The sequence below is a fragment of the Lampetra fluviatilis genome, chromosome 1 (genome assembly GCF_964198595.1).
Source record: "Lampetra fluviatilis chromosome 1, kcLamFluv1.1, whole genome shotgun sequence".
NCBI lineage: Eukaryota > Metazoa > Chordata > Hyperoartia > Petromyzontiformes > Petromyzontidae > Lampetra > Lampetra fluviatilis.
The window spans coordinates 3,997,107-4,015,487 of NC_136275.1; the positions used below are offsets into that span (position 1 = coordinate 3,997,107).

The following is an 18,381-nucleotide window of genomic DNA, read 5'->3' on the forward strand; positions in this document are numbered from 1 at the left end:
CAACACGATCACCACCAACAACAATCACCATTTGCCTCTGTCTGTCTCTCTCTCCTCTTGCGTACGGCTGCATGCATAACAACGCACAAGGCTCTGCTCGAATTAGATCGCTTCGGTTGATGTGCAGTGGATCGCTTCAATGCCTCTGTAGAATTTGTTCACAGGGGTTTGTTCTCTGCTTTGTGGCCGACGGTCACCGCCTGCGCACACTCGCAGGGCCAACTTACTCATCAACACAGCAGTGCAGGCGGATCCGCCGTGAGATCGAATCACTCGCGGGCTCCATTTAGTTGGGGCGCCACGGTAGCTATGAGATGTTAACTACCTCGCCTGGTATACAGGAGGTCATGGGTTCGATCCCGACCCTGATGCCTGTTGTATATTTGGAGATTGCATGACCTCCCTCTGGTCGTGTGGATTTTTCCTGGGTCCTCTGGTTTTTCCCTCCATATTTAGAATCAACATCACGCGTTTAGATCATTTGGCTGCGATAAAGTTCCACGTAGTTATAAGCCACTTCGTCGAGCTATCATTTGTGGCCAGGTCGCGTCTGAAAAAGACCTACACAGCTCAGTGGGCCTTACCTGGTAAAATAAAAAAACTAGTTTTTAGTTTAGTAAACTGTGGATCATTAACTCATCACCAAGAACTGGTGACAATGTGACCAAGGATTTCGTGCCAGGCACAGTGCACAATGCGGATGCACAGTGCACGGGGGGGAGTAAAGGTGTGCACGCGCAAGCGTAGGTGTGCACGAGTAAGCAGCGGTGTCTGTTGTATACAGCCGAGTGTGGTGCTGGACACCAACCCCCTAGTGTGCTGTGCCAGCCTTCATAGGTGCTCGCTAACAGCACTTGCCCCAACAGTCCATTGCGGACTATACGGGGGACCTTTGCCTCTGTTGTGTACAGCTGCGCGTTGTTGTGCGCCGTCGCGCGACGCGCTTTTGTGATCGGGGAAAATGTGCATGCGAAGAGCGTTGTGCGCGCGTGTGAATGCGCGAGTGCAGGCGTGTGTAAGGCGAGTGCAAGGCGAGTACTTGTGTGAGTGCGTGGGTGAGTGGTCACTCACAGGGGTTGGCTCCGTCCGCCACAATGAGCATGCGCAGGGCGCGCAGGTTGATGTCGCGCTGGTCTCGGTGTGCCACCAGCGCCCAGTGCATGTCCCGTGACTTGACACATGCCACCCGCGCTGCACGGCACCACCACCACCATCATCATCAACAGCAGCAGCATCGTCATCGTACGTCACGAGGATGATCACCACCACCACCGCCACCATCATCATCATGGTCACTACGATTATTATCACCGCCATGATCATCGTCGTCGTCGTCGTCGTTACGATTGTCATCAACACCATCGACATCATCATCGTCATCGTCACTACGATTATCATGAACACCGTCATTGTCACCATCATCATAATTACGATTGCGGCCAATTTATCAAGACGAGAGCGAAAAAGTACTCTGTGGAAGCATCTGCTAAGATGTGCGAGGCCTACAAGGCATATTTCGGCATGCCTGTCGGGGATCAAGACAAACCCTGAGCACCTGATTTCACCTGCGAGCAATGCAAAACAAACTCTGGAAGGTAAGATGGACAATTGTTGCTGGGAATTTTATGTTATAAAATTTGTTTTAAAAAATTTTAATGTATTTTTTTTTACAATTTTCAATGTCCGAAATTAATCATCAAAACCATCTTGATCACCATGATGATCAGTTTAACATGCAGGCCTATGCAACCAATATCATCCATAATCGCCTGGTATAAAACGAATTGGCATGTTCTGTTTACGTGACAAACCTTACTAATTGGTTGTGTCGGGCGGTGGCGGGTTTAACAACACATTTATATATTCACGCGATCTAACCCAAAACACCCGTATTATGCACCATGATGATCTTTACACACCGCACCAGGTTACCGCAATCCCGCACCTCCCATTCGCACGGTTGGCTACGTACGGTGCGAAAGAAGTTCAACATACAGTACATACAGTGAGGGAAAAAAGTATTTGATCCCCTAATGATTTTGTACGTTTGCCCACTGACAAAGAAATGATCAGTCTATAATTTTTATCGTAGGTTTATTTGACATGCGTTTTTCTGGATTTTGTTGTTGTTATTCTGTCTCTCGCTGCTCAAATAAACCTACCATTAAAATTATAGACCGATCATTACTTTGTCAGTGGGCAAACGTACAAAATCAGCAGGGGATCAAATACTTTTTTCCCTCACTGTACATCACTGCCAATCGTTGCTTCCATTCGTTACCGCATTCACCGCCACTATTACCAGCAACTACTGCCTTCACCCTCTTCTGAGGAAGAGAAGGCAAAGTGAGGGGCGGATGAGCGATGCTTTACCTTTGTAGGCATAGACTTTCTGAATCCAGGAGACCGGGTTCACCTTCATGAGTGAGTACGGCACGCAAACCACGTGCAGCATGTTCATCACGCTCTGTGCACCCGCCACACACACACACAAAGATCCCCCGTACAGCCTTAACGAGTAGCAAGTGCTGTTAGTCAGTAGCACCTACGAAGGCCGGCACGGCACACGAGGGGGGTGGGTGGCCGGCACCACACCTGCCCGCCTTTGTCTCCTTAGTGGTGATCTTTACACATCACACCAGGTACTTATTTGAGGCTGAGTCGACCTCGGGAAGGTCCGTGACCAGTTCATATAATCGTCACTGGCGTTGGCCATGAGCGGGAATCTAACTCGGGTTGCCGGGTTCGTAGCGCAGTGTGCTAAACCGCCACGCTACCGCTCCCCTACACACAACTAGAGAAACACGGCAAAACACCGCGCACACAGCACCGCGCCGCACACAGCATGACGCAGCGAGCGACGGGCGTGAATCGGTGAGTGCTGCACCCTCACTCAGCCTGGCTCCCTTCACGTCGAATTCTACCCACAGTGCAGCGAGGTCGGAGCTGAGTGCAGCAACTCACATCGGACCAATCAGTGCTCTGTGCAGCTGCTGTAACAATTGTATGCTAGACGGCCGCGGCGACGATCGCTCGGGGGTCGCAGAACGAGGCTTCGGCACGGAAAAAAAACCACCAAGCTTCTCCGATGCCTCCTTAGCCATCGGAGAGAGACAGCCGTTCCGTGACAGCGCAGCACGAGGAGAAGGGAGAGAGCCAAGCGGAGACGAGAGGGATCGTTGGATCTCGATGAGTGGGATCTGTGCTATCTAGATGAGTGGGATTGGTAGATCTAGGCGAGTAGGATCGGTGGATCTAGACGAGAGGGATCTGTGGACCTAGACGAGTGGAATCTGTGGTATCTAGATGAGTGGAATCGATGGGTCTAGATGAGAGGGATCTGTGCAGTGGCGGCTCCTGCAAAATCTCTCAGGGGGGGCAAATGTCTGGATGATTGATAAGGATAAGGTCCACCCATGCAATGGATAAATTAACAGCGTAAGCATGTAAAGGCAACTTCACTTCTTTAATATTAATGAAAAATAAAGTGACTCTTACAATACATCTTGTTTGTTTCTATCTCACTATTATTAAAATCCACTCAGTTTCTTTTATTAAAGATTCCACTAGGTGGCGACAAATTATATTGTTGACTGAAACGTGCTTACGTATGATGACGTAAGCACGTATGATGACGTAAGCACGTTAGTGCGAGCCCTCCCGGAAGCCATAGAGAATGCATTGCAGCGCCCGCCGTTCGAAAAAAAACACATTTGAATGTAAGTCTATGGGAACACTCTGGGCGATTCTCAGCCGGAGTGAAATCGCCCAAAAAGAGGCGGTACTCCACAGAACGTGACATGACGCTGATTGGACTATATCCAGAGGCACAGTAACGGCTGAGATTGGTGGTGCGTCGCCCAATCGCCCTAATGAAGAAACCGCCCCTGGATCTGTGGTATCTAGATGAGTGGGATTGGTAGATCTAGGCGAGTGGAATCGGTGGATCTAGACGCGTAGGATCGGTGGATCCAGACGAGAGGGATTTATGGATCGAGAAGAGCGGGATCGGTAGATCTAGATGAGAGGGATCGGTGGATCTAGATGAGATGGATCGGTGGATCTAGACGAGAGGGATCGGTAGATCTAGATGAGATGGATCGGTGGATCTAGATGAGAGGGATCGGTGGATCTAGATGAGATGGATCGGTGGATCTAGACGAGAGGGATCGGTAGATCTAGACGAGAGGGATCGGTGTATCTAGACGAGAGGGGTCGGTGGTGTGTTGAGTTGCGCGCCCTCACGGTGAGGATGCCGTGCCACAGCCCCACGTCCTTCTTGAAGTCGAGGACGTTCACCAGCGTCTCTCCTGCGTGGGGGAGACAACGGTTGCCCGCTCAGCAACACCGCGATCGCACAATCCTCCTGCGTGTGTGCGTGTGTGCGTGTGCGTGCAGTGCATGCGTGCGTGTCCGTGCGCACACCCTCGATGTAGCTGCAGGCCTGCGTGAGTGCCTGGCAGTGGGTGAGCATCGCCGCTCGCGACACCGTGACGCCCATCACGCTCCCCTCCTTGCTCGTCTTGTACTGAGCCGCACCCACGAACCACGAGCGCGCGCGTCATCACCCCCGTTACCGACCATCACCACCACTATCATCAGCACCACCGCCACCATCATCACCATTGACATCCTCACCATTACCAACACCATCACCACCATTATCATCAGTACCACCGCCACCGTCACCATCCTCACCATTACCAACACCATCACCACCACTATCATCAGCACGACCGCCACCATCACCATCCTCACCATTACCAACACCATCACCACCACTATCATCAGCACCACCGCCACCATCACCATTGACATCCTGACCATTACCAACTCCATCACCACCACTATCATCAGCACCCTTACCACCACGACGATCATCAGTCAGCATGATCATCACCATCGTCACCACCATCACCATCACTCTCGACACTACCGTCACTATCATCCTTACAATTACCACCATCACCATTGACATCCTCACCATTACCACCACCACCACGATCATCATCATCACCACTCGCAACCATCACCCCACCATCACTGTCATCCCCGGTACCCGGTCGATGATGAAGCGGCCAGTCACCTCAATGTAGGCGATGTCGCCGTTCGCGTCACAGATGTGGGGGGTCCAGTCCTTGGGAGCTTTCCCCACGTTCCTCGACTCCGTCACGAACCACGTGAGCTTGGGCCAGCCTGGGGAGCCACACGCAGCAGTGGCACACATGCAGCAGTGACACACACGCAGCAGTGACACACACCACACGCAGCAGTGACACACACGCAGCAGTGTCACACACCACACGCAGCAGTGGCACACACGCAGCAGTGACACACACGCAGCAGTGACACACCACACGCAGCAGTGACACACCACACGCAGCAGTGTAACACACGCAGCAGTGACACACACCACACGCAGCAGTGTCACACACCACACGCAGCAGTGACACACACGCAGCAGTGACACACACACACAGCAGTGTCACACACGCAGCAGTGACACACACCACACGCAGCAGTGACACACACCACACGCAGCAGTGACACACACGCAGCAGTGACACACACCACACGCAGCAGTGTCACACACCACACGCAGCAGTGACACACACGCAGCAGTGACACACACACACAGCAGTGTCACACACGCAGCAGTGACACACACCACACGCAGCAGTGACACACACCACACGCAGCAGTGTCACACACCACACGCAGCAGTGTCACACACGCAGCAGTGTCACACACGCAGCAGTGACACACGCAGCAGTGACACACACACACAGCAGCAGTGACACACACCACACGCAGCAGTGTCACACACGCAGCAGTGACACACACACACAGCAGTGTCACACATGCAGCAGTGACACACACCACACGCAGCAGTAACACACATCACACGCAGCAGTAACACACACCACACCAGACGTAGCATGCAACTGGTAGCACGTGCCAAATTTCACTCACACCTTGCACACTTTGGTGCTGCTACGGTGAAGTTACTATAAGATCCCCCGTCCAGCCTTCACCAGACTGTTGGGGCAACTACTTTTTAGCAAACACCTATAAAGGTCGGCACGGCTCATCAGAGGATGGGTGGCCAACACCATGCCTGGCCGCCTTAATCTACCCCAGCGCTCATGGTCACACATGGAAACCAGGTACTTATTTAAGGCTAAGTTGACCCAGGGGAGGATCAGCACCAATTGAAATATTCGTGAATGTAATGGGTCGTGAGAAGGAATTGACCACGGGTCACCTGGTTCTTAATGCAGTGGAGCTAATCACTATCGGCCAGAAGTTACGACACACAAACACACTCCACAATTCACACGACACGCACACACACGACACGCACACAAGACACGCACACTCACGACACGCACACACACGACACGCACACTCGACACGCACACACACGACACGCATACGACACGCACACGACACGCACACACAATACACGACACGCACACACACGACACGCACACACACGACACGCACACACACGACACGCACACACACGACACGCACACACACGACACGCGCACACACGACACGCGCACACACGACACGCGCACACACGACACGCGCACACACGACACGCGCACACACGACACGCGCACACACGACACGCACACGACACGCACACACACGACACGCACACACACGACACGCACACACAACACTCACACACACGGCATGCACACACACGACACGCACACACACGACACGCACACACAACACTCACACACACGGCATGCACACACACGACACGCACACACACGACACGCACACACACAACACGTACACACACGACACACAAGCACACGACACGCACGACACACACACAACACACAGCGTCGCTCTCTGCTCGCCGTTCACCATGCCCTAATAAGATGCAGCCCGGCGTCTAACGGTAACGCAGCCTCCTAGCAGCACATCGCACGCGCTGTGATGCATGCCCAACTCTTTACCATCATCACCACAATCATCGCCATCACCACCATAATCACCCTCACCATCACTATCATCAATCGTTACATCATCACCATCATAACCACCTTGTATCCGCGCCGCACCCGCCACACATCGCCCCATTTACCGACAGCGACCTCCACCCCACGCAGGCAGTGACCTTTGAACTGGCTGATGTCACCGGTGGGCGTCTTGGGGAGGCCTTTGTAGCAGGCGTCGCTCGTCATCGCCACGGTAACGCAGCAACTTCCCAGCAAGAATCCAATCTGTTGGCTCCCGGCATCCTGCACGGACACACACATGCACGCACACGCACGCGTACACATGCACACACAAAAATTCAAAGATTCCCCCATATAACCTGAACAGACAGTATGGGCAAGTGCTGTTAGCGAGCACCTATGAAGGCCAGAACGATACACGAGGGGGGTGGGTGGCCAGCACCACGCCCGACCGCCTTTGTCTCCCTAGTGACAATGTTTACACACCTCACCAGGTACTCATTTGAGGCTGAGTCGACCTAGGGGAGGCCCGGGACCGGTTCAGATAATCGTCACTGGTGTTGGCCGTGAGCGGGAATCGAACTCGTGTCGCCGGGTTCATAGCGATTCTACAGATTCAAAGATTCCCCCATATAGCCTGAACAGACTGTAGGGGGGGAAGTGCTGTTAGCGAGCACCTATGAAGGCCAGAACGGTACACGAGGGGGGCACGCACACACACACATGCACGCGCACACGCGCACGTCAGTACACACGCGCACGTGGGTAAGCTCGACGTGCGTTGTCACGTGTGCCGGCGGGCGCTGAAGAAGGGGTGTGGGGCGCGCACTCGGGAGTCAGAATATTGATTCATACTGGGGGAATCCGATGAGCTATAAAGCTCACAGAAGTCCAGTAGGGGCGGGTCAGAACGTTACAACAACAAACAATACAAAAACACGATAGGAGTGCAAGGTGCAAGAAGGGCAACCGAATCATCCAACAGCACACACATAAGACGAAACCACCCCCACCTTGCGCGTGAGCGGCACCTCGATAGGCACGGGCACCAGCTCAGCGAGCAGGCAGCCGTAGAAGGCCACCAGGAACGCCACCGGGTCGTTGTTTGGGTACACGAGCGCCACCTACGCGCACGCACACACGCGCACACACGCGCACACACACGCGCACACACGCACGCAACGCGCGCACACAAACCACGCACACACGCATGCCACGTCGTGAGCTTTTCTGATTCTGAAACGTCTTTGAAGACATGGGAGTAGCCACACTTTACCCCACCACACACATCCCTGCTGATGGATTCACTGCGGTGCAACCCGTTGGTGCTGCTGGGCAGAGGGAGGCAGTGGTGGTGGTGGGGTGTAGACTTAAGAATCTTGCCCCGTTGTTTCAACTGCCGTGTCGGGAGATGGAATCGATCCGGTGTCCTCCAGATTGCGAGTACAGCGCGCTGACCGTGAACACCGCCAACTGGCAGCTCTCTGGCATGTGTGCGTGCACTCGTAATAGCCGAACAATCCCAGGGGGATGTCCAGGCCTGGTTCAGACACTCACGGAATCCAGGTCACACGGTTTCGAGCGCAGTGAGCTACGGACCCTGTGACCACCGCTCCTCACGCACGCGCGGATGCACGCAGCACGCACGCACACACGCACGCACGCCGGGTCCCTGCTGACACTCGATGACGACGTTCAGGACACGTCACCAGCACACTCCTGTACACCGAGGCGACGTCATTATTCCACTTCCACGATCGACCCAACCGGGCCAGAGCAGCGGTGCATCGGTTGGCTCCGTGCGCCATGAACACGGCAACCCGAGTTGAATTCCTGGACATCGCTGCAAAGTGTGCATCCCAACCGAATGGGGCGCTCCCCTAGCCCGAACTCAGCCTTACACGAGTACCTGGCGCGGTGCGTAAACATCAGACCTCGGGGATGGCAAAGGCAGCCGGGGCGTGGTGATGGCCACACCGCACCCTCGCGCCCTGCCCCTGGCCTTACAGCACTTGCACCAACAGTCTAGAAAGGCTCCACAAGATGTGGACCTTTGTCTTTGTTTGAGTGGGGGGCACGGGGCCCGGCTGGGTGCTACGCTCGCCTTGTCTCCGGGCTTGAGCAGCGCCTCCTGCTTGCCTCCCAGCTTGTGCAGAAGCGTGTACGCCAACTTCACGCTCCGGCTCCACAGCTTGCCTGGGCGTGCACACCACAACGATTATCCACACACAATGTCTGTCCAGACATAATGTGTGTCCACATACAATGTCTGTCCACACACCATGTGTGTCCACATACAATGTCTGTCCACACACCATGTGTGTCCACACAATGTCTGTCCATACACAATGTCTATCCACACACAATGTCTGTCCACACACGTCTGTCCACATACAATGTCTGTCCACACACCACGTGTGTCCACACACAAATGTCTGTCCAGACATAATGTGTGTCCACACACAATGTCTGTCCACAAACGTCTGTCCACATACAATGTCTGTCCACACACCACGTGTGTCCACACACAAATGTCTGTCCAGACATAATGTGTGTCCACACACAATGTCTGTCCACACACAATGTCTATCCACAAACGTCTATCCACAAACGTCTGTCCACATACAATGTCTGTCCACACACCACGTGTGTCCACACACAATGTCTGTCCAGACATAACGTGTGTCCACACGCAACGCCTATCCATACAGTCTGTCCACACAAACGCCTATCCATACACAGTGTATGCACGCACACAATGTGTGTCCACACAAGTCACTTAAATGACCATTTTACAAAGCACAACGCTTCTCATGCACATTTGTACGCAGACCTGGATGGGACACATCACGGTCAGAAAAGGGTGAAGGCTAAAAAACTATTTTTATTTTACCAGGTAAGGCCCACTGAGCTATATAGATGTTTTTCAGAAGCGACCTGGCCACAAATGGCAGCTCAACGAAGTGGCTTATCACGTGCAAATTTAAAGCAGCCACATACTCTAAATGTATCTTTATAAATGTGGAGGGGGGAAACCGGAGAAAAATCCATGCAACCACGGGAAGAACATGCAATCTCCAAATATACAGGCGTCAGGGTTGAGATTGAATCCAAGACCTCCTGTATAACGAGACGAAATTGATATTTACACATCAAGTTCCATCCTGTCCACAAGATATATTGTTGGGAAGGATGTGTGCATTTGTACCTGTTCTATAAACTTCTGAAACAATTTTTTTCAACAGGACGATGGCGACTTTATTTTAGTACAAAAAATGAATTTTTCGATTTAAAGCTTTCGTGACTGAAGGGATTCATCTTATTGGTTCTTTCGGTAAAGTCACGTAGAAGGGAAATAATAAAATAATAAAAATAAACATAATAAAATACAATTCTCATGACGTTTCGGCCACAACGGACGGCTGCTTGCGTTGTGGCCAAAATGTCCTGAGAATTGTATTTTATTGTTTGATTTTTATTATTTTATTATTTCCCTTCTACGTGACTTTACAAAAAATGAATTGCAAAGCTGCGAATGGCCGGCAAAATCATTTCATCTTAAGCAACCAGACGGCTGAGAGAGAGAGGGGTGGGGGGGTGGGACACTCAAGAGGGTGCCCATTGCGAGAGATGCGGTGATGGAATCAGCTTGTGTGCAGGAGATGGGCGAATGTTTGCATGACGAGATTGTGAGGATGGCGACTGCTTGGGGTGGTGCCTCCATCCAGCAGTAAATAGATCATGGCCGATGATGATGGTGTTGGCAAGGACACTGTGGGAAAGCTAGTGACTCAAAGGTCAGCGATCTGAACCGGCACCGCTGAAGACCTGGGTTCGAATCCAGGCAGCCACCTCTGATGAGTTGATGTTCATAGCCCAGTCACCAACGATTGGGCAAAAAAACCCATGACACTTACTTTAGTTTTGCACTTCATTTGACTAAATTTCACAGAAGTTAAATAACAGATTGACTCACGTGCAACGAATATCACTCTTAGGGCCATGGCATGTGGGAAAGTGCTGCCCCCTTAGTGTGCGGACCAGAGGGCACTTAACGGGATCTCAGTAGTGGCTCTGCGATATCCACTTCCAAGGGCAGTTCTCTAACAGTACGGGCTGCATTGTGCCGTAAGAGATTCAAATAGATGAATTATTCATCTCATAGCGATGTCGATAGCACAATCAACTCGGGAAAGGGGTTTTTAGAAACGTCAGGGTTCGTGAGTGTGCATACTCGTGCATGTGAGCGTGCAGGTAAGCGTGCGTGTGAGCGAGCGTGTGTGCGAGTGACCATGCGAGTGTGCGAGTGATGGTGCATGTGGGTGAACGTGCGTGCGAGTGAGCGTGCGGGTGAGCATGAGTGTGGGTGAGCGTGCGTGTGAGCGAGCGTGTGTGCGAGTGACCATGCGAGTGTGCGAGTGATGGTGCACGTGGGTGAACGTGCGTGCGAGCGTGCGAGCGAGCGTGCACACGAGCGGGCCGCACCGTAAGTGAGGGTGACGGTCGGCTTGCCGGCCGTGTCGAGGGCGGTGAGGCACGGCATGCGGCCGGACGTGGTCCCCCAGCGGTGCAGCGCTGCCTCCAGCGCGGGCGGCCACGCCGTGACGCCGGCGCCCAGCGGCTCGCCGCGTACCACGCTCGTCATCGCGCCCTCGGGCCGCGGCTGGTTCGGGTCGGCCTGCTGCACTGCTCACCGCCGCACCGTCGACACCGCCGACACACGCGGCTGTCACGTCTCACGGAAATCGTTTTCTGGGTCGCTGCTACCCGCTAATACCACCCGGCACCTGTGGTACCCCGCCGGTGCCCGTTGTCTCTCGCTGTCTCTCTCTCCCCTTCTCTCGCTCTCTGTCTCCCTCTCTGTCTCCCTCTCTGTCTCTCTCCCTCGCTGTCTGTCTCTCTCTCTCTCCCTCTCTCTGAGTCTGTGGCGCACGTGAGCCCGGTGCCAACGTCCGCTTCAGTAGAGATTCTTCACCTACGTGGCACGATACGCGACCGCCAGGCCGCGCTTATTCGGTTTCATTCACACACCTCTGAGATGGCATTTTTGTCGCAACCTTTTTCGATTTGTATCTGAGCACCAATGATATTATTACTTGGTGTCTATCCTGTTTGCAGTGACTTCTGGAGTGGGTTTCGTTGAAACTATTTGTTGTTGTTTTTGCTCCGGTTCATTTGCACGTTCCTTCCCTCCCTGCCGACCGCCTCGGGCTGTGATCATCTTCGTGACAAAGCTGCTTGGCTCAAGGGAGCGCTGATCACGTCGCTGTTCCGTCGCGACACAACAGGCAGAGAAGGGCAACGGGGCTTGGCTATGCCAAGTCCACATGCCAATCGGCGACGACCGTGACGGGACGTATCCGGCTCGGTGACCAGCCCCCGCAGCCTTGCACTCGTTGCTCTAGGAATTCAGGTGTAGGAAGTAACGTCCAGGATTTATCTTGATTTTAATTATTATTCTACTAGGTGAGGCCCCCTGAGCTATGCAGCTCTTTTTCAGAAACGAACTGGCCCACAAATGACACCTCGACGAAGTGGCTTATCGCGTGCAAATTCATAGCAGCCAAATACTCTAAAAGCAAGTTGATTCTAAATTTGGAGGGTGAAAAAACCGGAGGACCCAGAGAAAAAAACCACACGACCACGGTGGAAAACATACAAATTCAAAATATACAGGCGTCAGGGTCGCGATCGAACCCACGACTCCATGTAAACCAGGCGAGATAGCTAACATCTCTCCACCACGGCACCCTCCTCGCCACCGTGGCGAGGAGGAAGTGGAGTCGCGTTCGTTTGTTCGTTCGCTCGTCGCCCAACACTTCTCTAGGCCCGCCAAGACGTTGCGCGAAACGAAGCGAGCGAGACTTGAAACCTCGCCACAATCCCCCTGGGGGGTCATTAAAATAGGTACCACTTTGCGTGGAAGTCTACGGTGGTTGTAAACGGGAGATGAGCACTGCCCCAATGGTCATTTGAGACAGAACGCCACTTTGATTTCACCACGCTGGTCGATTCGGGTCGGTGAGGGTGGGGGAAGTATACAAGTACAGTGCTACCACGCCCACCCACGTAACCCCACAGCAGCCTATAACACCTGTTATGCATGGCAGTCACCCATCCAAACGCACGCTCGAATCTCATCACGGCAGAACAACTGCAAAGCACTGCCACATGGTGGATGGGTGGGTGGTGGTGCTGGTGGTAATGCTGGTGGTGCTGGTGGTGGTGATGCTGGTGGTGCTGGTGGTGGTGCTGGTGGTGCTGGCGGTGGTGTTGCTGGTGATGCTGGTGATGCTGGTGGTGCTGGTGATGCTGGTGGTGGTGATGCTGTTGGTGGTGGTGCTGGTGGTGCTGATGGTGGTGGTGCTGTTGGTGGTGGTGCTGGTGGTGCTGGCGGTGGTGGCGCTGGCAGTGCTGGTAGACGTGGCGGTGCTGGTGGCGGTGCTGGTGGTGGTGATGCTGATCGTGCTCGTGGTGGTGCTGGTGGTTCTGGGGACGGTGCTAGCAGTGGTGGTGCTGGTGGTGCTGATGGTGGCGGTGGTAGAGTGGACGGTTGCCTCGTCTCACCGTCGAGGAGCTCCTCAAAGTCCTCCACGAAGAACTCTCTGAGCGGCGGCCGCTTGGGCCGCTTGAGCGTGTTGAGCAGCTGCTGGATCTTGGAGGAGACGCGGCTGCTCACGGGGACTCCTGCCGCAGTGGGGATAACAAAGGACCAGTTCAGAGGTCAAAGGCGTAGAATGCGGTGAGAGAATAGAATGGATTTGGATGGGGATGGAATTGATCAACCAAATGCTTTGGATTGAGATATTATTAGGCTCTCGGGCGGTGACCCTATTCAACTTTGATGCCCTCAATTTAAGGACAGAGGATCGCTCCGCTGGCTCCCAATCTAACCCTGGATGAAATTCAGATCACGCTCACCATCTTCAAGATCGTCCATTGACTCGCCCCTGCCTACCTCTCCCCTCTCATCTCACTCGACTCCCCTCCACGCACTCTCCTGCCTCTCCCCTCTCATATCACTATACTCCCATCCACGCACTCTCCTACCTCTCCCCTCTCATCTCACTCTACTCCCCTCCACGCACTCTCCTACCTCTCCCCTCTCATCTCACTCTACTCCCCTCCATGCACTCTCCTGCCTCTCCCCTCTCATCTCACAATACTCCCCTCATTGCACTCTCCTACCTCTCCCCTCTCATCTCACTCGACTCCCCTACACGCACTCTCCTACCTCTCCCCTCTCATCTCACTCGACTCCCCTACACGCACTCTCCTACCTCTCCCCTCTCATATCACTCTACTTCCCTCTGCCTTTGACCGACTCGCCTTCCCTCTCTGCACAACAAACACGCCCACCGCTTCTGACCAGCTTCTTCACATGCGGTCACATTCAGACGCGACACAAATCTAAAATGCATTGGATTGTGTTCAAGTCAGGTACACGATGGCATTTGTGCAACTTGGGCTGCGGAAGTTTTAGAGGTTTTCGGTGGCTGCGCCAAGAGTCAGATGCAGCAGTGGAGTGAATAAAACAACTGGGACTGGGCCATCAACCGCATGACACACTTGCCCACAACGGCCAACTTCTGCGACTGACGCTCGCTTGGCCAAAGGGTTTTTAATCGACCGGTCAACAGATTTCCCAATCCTATACGCAAGCCACGTAGTTTACTTACAGCGGTGGTCCATGAGAGAGACCAGTCTCTTGCTTTGGCTCAGGGCCAAGACAAAGATCCCCTGTATGGAATGAAGAGACTGTATGGACAAGTGCTGTTGGCGAGCACTGATGAAGGCCGACATGGCACACGAAGGGGTGGGTGGCCAAGCACCACAGCCAAACCGCCTTTGTCTCCCAAGTGCTGATGTTTACACACCGCACCAGGTATTCATTTAAGGCTGAGTCGACCTAGGAGATGTCCAGGACCGGTTCAGATATTCGTCACTGGTGTTGACCGTGAGCGGGAATCAAACTCTTGTCTCCAGGTTCGTAGCGCAGTGCACTAACCGTCACACTACCGCTCCCTACTATCACACACAGGCGCACGTGCAACGCAATATGGTTTAGATTTACACAGCATCCCACAACGTGACAAAACATTGCAACTCGATATCTATTACCGACACCGAATGGGGGATGGCCTCCAGCCAGCAGCGCACTGAGAATGTGTTGAAATAAAAAAAACTTTATTCAACAAAGATCTGCTCTGGCTAAACCTTGGGCTTAACGCACCGGTGACGAGCATCAGCCTTCACCCCGAGGCAAGACGCCGCCATAGAACAAACATCACCCCACGTCAAGCAAAATCCGTTACAAGCAGCCGGGTGGGTAGAAGCGATGGGCAAAAAATTGATTGACAGCCGAACAACAGCACTCATCATTATGATATTCGTTTAACCAGGGAAGCCTCATCGAGTTCCAAGACTCGTTGAGGAGGTTCCTCTATTGAGTGGGTGGATACATCTGGGAGACAAGCTACCGTGCGACACTCAAGAGTTCTCTACAGATGGATTCAAGGTCAAGTGCTGAACTACCATCTCCTGGCTCCCCCCTAACAGTCCAAGCCTACAGCACCTGATGAGTCCCATGCAGTCGCCCATCCCAAGAACAAAACCTGGACCAAACCGGCTTATAGCTTCTGCAATAAACATTACAGCAACATCCGCAGAATTGTGTCTCAGGGCGGTGTTAATACCCACGTGTTGACCACAGTGGGCGCAGCGTGGTTAACACAGGACCTGGCGAAAAAAAAATTAATGTAGCTCCCCCACCCCCCCCGTCCAATTCATCCTCGAATGGCATCTGGCACACTCGGTGGCTACCAACGCCATCGGCGTGTCACCTCCATAGCCAAAAGGATGCCTCGCTGCAGTAAACGGATAATTGCATTCCGCTGAACGAAGTGTTTACCAGCTCGTTTAAATTAAACGAGCCCCCTCGGTTTTAACGACACGAATACACCGCCCCCCCCCCCCACACCTACCCCCACCCCCCAAAAAAGCCCATAAACGACCTCATCTCTTCACTCTGTTCTCTCCTCCTTTTTTGTTAGTTTTTTTATTTGTCGAGGCAGTGAACGCCCCCCCCCGCCGCACCACGCCACGTCCCTTCCTGGGCCGCCCGCCCGATCCTCCCCACGGCTGTCGTAAACGTGCGGCGAGCGCTTTTACAGGGGGCGGTCGGGGTGGGGGGGGCACTCGGGTGGGCAGGAAGGAGGGAGGGGGGTCACATTGTTTTATTGTTAACCGTGGCTACAGGCTAATATGGGCACGACATAGACACATTATTGGAATAATAATCATGACATTAGTAACAAAAAATGATATGTATGTAAGCGCGTGCGTGCATCTGTGAGCGTGCGCGCATGTGCGCGTGAAGATGCAAACGTGCGGCAGGTGCGTGTACGCGCGTACAGGTGTGCGTACACAAGTGCATGCGTGTGCGTGCATCCCCACCGTCTCCCGTTTCCATGAGTTGCGCGTTGCCCAGCTGACGCGGGAGACTTCGCACGGACGACACCTGCACCCGCTCCATGCAAGGGAGCCGCTCGGGGGGCCCGTGGGTCGCCACGTCTGGGGGGCCCTGGGGGGCCTCTACTTTGGAGCGGGAGGAAAGTGAACCAGGGGGCGGGGGAGGTGGGGGAGGGCAAGTTTGGTAAAAACGATCTGGGATGTGCAGCGAAAGAAAATTCAATGAACATCAAACCAAGTAGGCAACTTCAGCAATTGTTTCTTGCTGTGGTTGTCCCCACCTAATGACGGACGCTTGTGTTGCGCCCGAAAAGTCGTGATTGAATTTACTTTTATTTATTTTTATTTTTCACCTACGTGACTTTACCGAAAGAACCAAAAAGCAAAGATCAAATTGGTCGACGGACGAATTGATAATTCATCGTGCACGAGCGACCGGTGCGTTCTGGGTTTGGTGCGCGGCGCAAACCACACGGGGCGTTGGAGAGATACGGTCCACGCGACCGGCAGGACGGTGCTAATCACGGCTCTTGCATTCGCCAGGCTCGGCAGCGGAGCTCAGAAAAACGGGGTTTGACTCCTCGCGGTCGCACGGCACGGCCGACAACTCGGCATGATTCTCTGCACAGCGCTCGTGACCAGCGGACGCTCAGTTCCACTGGACACTCATCCTGCCCTTGGGAGATGGCGACGATATGGGAGGCTTTCATTTAGCAGTAGACTCTCAGACCATCGTGTCTGCTGTACATGCATTCCCACCGCACACTCCCTCGTGTGCCTGCACACCAGCGATGCAGTAGCACGGCTGACATGGGTCCTGACGCGAGGAATAAAACGGGACACCTCCCTGTCAAGTTTCCTCCCAACTCTCTTCGCCGCTTGGCGCCTCGGGTCGCTCCGGCCCGTGGGCCGCCCGGTTCCAGGCGCGCCGCCTGCACGCTCGGTAATGACGCCACCTTCTGAACACTGCGTCTGCACGGAAGCGGGAGGAGCGAATGACCCACCTATGTGCAAGCAGCCGACGCCATCGGCGAGGTCCTCCACGACTGCTTTATTGGCACCGCGCCCCCCCCCGGGTGACGCCTGCTTCCTCTCCACCTCGTCGTCGTCGTCATCCACTCCCTCAACGATTTCCCCATCCCCCACCACCTCGCTTCCATCCCCGCCGCCGCCGCCACCGCCCCCCCCGGTGTCCAAACCGCTGGGGCCGTCCCCGGTGCCGGGGCTGCAGGAGGAGGACGCTCGCGACGCCGTGCTGGCGGTGACGGAGGACGAGCGCGCCGACGAGGTGGAGTGAGCCGAGGACGAGGTGGACGAGGAGGCGTGGAGCGTAGCGGAGGTGGTGGCGGCCGCCGGGCCGAGGCTTCCCCGGCTCGAGGAGGGGCGGCACCGCGCCCGCGAGCGCGACCGTGAGCGGGAGCGCGAGCGGCGAGCCGCCTCCGCCGCCGGCAACGGAGGAGGCGGCCGCTGGGAGCCGCCGCCATTGCCGGCGCCGGCGGCGCCGCCGCCCCCCCTCTCCTCTCCGCCGCCCCGGCTGCTCCGGCTGCCCCGGCTGCCTCCGCTGCTCCCGCGCTCAGCGCGCCGCCCGCCGCTGCCGCTGCCGCTGCCGCCGTCGGCCTCCTCGTCCGACGATGTGTCTGCCGCGGACAACGGGCGCCGGGGTCAAAACGCGGAGAGGGAATCCGGCACCACCGAACGCGAACCGCGACAGAGCGGTGCAACTCGCTGCGGCGAACAGCAGCTAGCCAGACGGTTGTTGAGAATTGGGACTCATCCTGGTCTCTTGCATTCTAAAACTAAAATTTAACTGAAAATAAAAACTCAGTGATTGACACCTGCACCGGTGCTGGGCCTGACACATCACCAAGTTGCATCGTAAAATAAGGTCACACAACCACAATGACCGACACAGCCTGCGGAAGGCCTT

General features: G+C 54.5%; 1 protein-coding gene across 12 annotated transcripts in view; it reads right to left on the bottom strand.

The window, feature by feature from the left end:
• The window catches only part of LOC144953454 (disco-interacting protein 2 homolog C-like), a 161,205-nt gene that overhangs the window by 31,231 nt on the left and 111,593 nt on the right, over positions 1–18,381 (bottom strand). For 9 of the 12 annotated variants that reach the window (XM_078884466.1, XM_078884532.1, XM_078884187.1 and 6 more), the window contains 12 exons: positions 17,459–18,091; positions 16,440–16,580; positions 13,551–13,670; positions 11,469–11,669; positions 9,088–9,179; positions 7,997–8,107; positions 7,109–7,265; positions 5,087–5,196; positions 4,426–4,528; positions 4,246–4,310; positions 2,374–2,467; positions 1,072–1,191 (listed from right to left, as the gene is read on the bottom strand). In XM_078884466.1, the coding sequence (XP_078740592.1) occupies positions 1,072–1,191; positions 2,374–2,467; positions 4,246–4,310; positions 4,426–4,528; positions 5,087–5,196; positions 7,109–7,265; positions 7,997–8,107; positions 9,088–9,179; positions 11,469–11,669; positions 13,551–13,670; positions 16,440–16,580; positions 17,459–18,091 (1,947 nt within the window). The remainder of the gene's footprint in view (positions 1–1,071; positions 1,192–2,373; positions 2,468–4,245; positions 4,311–4,425; positions 4,529–5,086; positions 5,197–7,108; positions 7,266–7,996; positions 8,108–9,087; positions 9,180–11,468; positions 11,670–13,550; positions 13,671–16,439; positions 16,581–17,458; positions 18,092–18,381) is intronic. The other 3 variants (XM_078884308.1, XM_078884244.1, XM_078884119.1) reach the window with 2 other exon arrangements.